This window comes from Silene latifolia, chromosome Y, assembly GCF_048544455.1.
Source record: "Silene latifolia isolate original U9 population chromosome Y, ASM4854445v1, whole genome shotgun sequence".
Taxonomy (NCBI): Eukaryota; Viridiplantae; Streptophyta; class Magnoliopsida; order Caryophyllales; family Caryophyllaceae; genus Silene; species Silene latifolia.
In genome coordinates, this window is record NC_133538.1 from 426,291,390 (window position 1) to 426,293,468 (window position 2,079).

At 44.0% G+C, this 2,079-nt stretch overlaps 1 protein-coding gene across 1 annotated transcript; it reads left to right on the forward strand.

The window, feature by feature from the left end:
* Positions 1-525: 525 nt before the first annotated feature.
* LOC141632506 (uncharacterized) lies at positions 526-1,139 on the forward strand. Its single transcript, XM_074445052.1, has 2 exons — positions 526-653; positions 735-1,139. The coding sequence occupies exons 1-2, from the start codon at positions 543-545 to the stop codon at positions 1,137-1,139; spliced, it is 516 nt and encodes a 171-aa protein (XP_074301153.1). The 5' UTR covers positions 526-542.
* The last annotated feature ends 940 nt before the right edge of the window (positions 1,140-2,079 follow it).

Consider the following 2,079-nt stretch of genomic DNA (forward strand, 5'->3'; position numbering starts at 1 on the left):
TGAGGAAGAGAGGGCCTGGCCTGCTAGTCTGGGCAGGGAATTATTGCCCCGGTATATGAAGACTAAGCTGAGCGCTGTCAGGGTGCCTAAAGGCAAGCCTAGTTCCACTGCTCTTTCCTGTATGTTTTCTGCATGTTTCTGTGTTTGATTATTGTTTTGTTATGTCTTCTCTTCTCATATTTTTGTGCATTCTTTATATATTCAGTGTTCAGGTCTTCTGCTAGGTTGGCCAGCTTTACTGCAAAAGATTTAAAAGCTGGGGTGGCTAGAATTGCTGAACAGTCTAAGAGTCAGGAGGCTAGTGGGAGCGATAAGACGCTTGATATTTTGGTTTCTGATGTCCAGCCTCCCCAAGAACCGCCCAGGCTAGTATCACCGGAGGTTGTTCAAGCTCCTAAAAGGATAAGGGAAGACGTTATTCCTGAAGAGGAAGGGGGAGAGAGAGAGCCTATTCAGGCTCAATCAGGAGTGTCAGGAAAGTGCCTACCAGGATTGATGATATAGATGCTGCCCGGGCACGGATAGATGAATTTTCTGCAAAGATGGGCGGCCAGCTTTTGTCTGCCAATACCCTTGAGTCGTCTACTAGAGTGGTTTCTATTCTGACTTCTCTTGTGACGAAGGCTGCTGAACTCGCTGCTCAGGCTAAGGAGGTTAGTTGTAAAGGGATGTTTCAGTTGTTCATGTTAATTTGTGTTGCTTTGTATCGAGCTGATTAATTTTCCTTCTTGTAGGGATTGGATGTCGGGTTGGCTACTGCTTGCCAGTTCAGGGATGCCCAGGCCAGGATTCTTACCTTGGAAGAAAAACTGGATAAGGTTAACCGTGAGCTGCACACATCCAGGGGTAATGAAGTAGTGCTTCAATCTCAGCTGGCGACAGCTAGAGAGACATCCAGGGCTGCTATAGTTTGTGAGGTGGCTGCAAAGAATGCTGAGAAGGTTGTGAGGCAGGAGTTGGAGGCTGTTAAGGGAGAGTTGGCTGTTGAGAAGCATGCAATGCAGGATCAGCTAAGGAAGAATGAGGAGCTTGGTGCTGAGAAGGAATTAGTGGAGGCGCGGCTTGTTGATCTTTGCTCGACTTTTTTTGGGAAAGGCCGGGTTGATGCTATGAGGGATCCGGAATCGACCAAGGGCTAATTGGGATCCGAACGGATGAGACAAGATTGGGCACTCGGTATCCGGATTTGGCCAACATGGGTCGGGAAGAAGAAGTGGACTCTCCTCCTTCCAAAGAAAAATGTGATCGGAAATGGTGGATGGTTGTGAGTCGATTCTTCGGTGAGAAACCTACTTAGTTTGGAGTTTTTATTTTTTTCCTTCTTTTTGTTTTGGCCCATCCAGGGGGGTGTTCCTGGAATGAATATTTAGGTATTTTTTTGCTCATCCAGGGGGGATGTCCCTGGAATGGATAATTAGGTTTGTGGCAAGGCCAGCTATTTTGGGTAAATAAATATTTGGTCTTTGTCGGTTCCTTTTTGTGTTTTGATAAGGCATTTGTAGTATTGAATGCCTTACTGGATCTGGCCAGTTATTCTGCTGGATCGGGCCAGTTTTTTGTGCTGGATCTGGCCAGTTTATTGTGTTATGGGTGGGGTTATTGCCTGTCTGGAGGGCTTATCCCATGCTTGTCTGGAGGGCTTATGACCCATCTATGTTATACAATCCAGGAATAGATTTTCCAGGTTTGTATGTTAAGTTGAGCTCAGTATTTTAAGGCCTGTTTTGCAACTGAAAATAGGGTATCAGTTGGATATTGGTGGGGTGGCCCCCAATCTTTAAGATTTGTTTTAAATAAAATGCAGTATGTAAAACAAGTATTGAAGATTCTACTTGGTAAAAATAAGTATACGAATATTGACAAGTATTTGGGCACATAATAGAAGAAATTATATAAGGCATTTATTCATATAATGGCAAGTATCATACATTTAGTTTCACGTCAGGTCAGGCAAGAAATGTGAACATGAAAATTATACCTGGACCGGGAGATATATTCTATATGTGAAACAGTTTTAAGTGTGCAATATTCCAAGCTCTTGGGATCATTTGGCCGTCCATGGTTTGTAATCTATAAGCT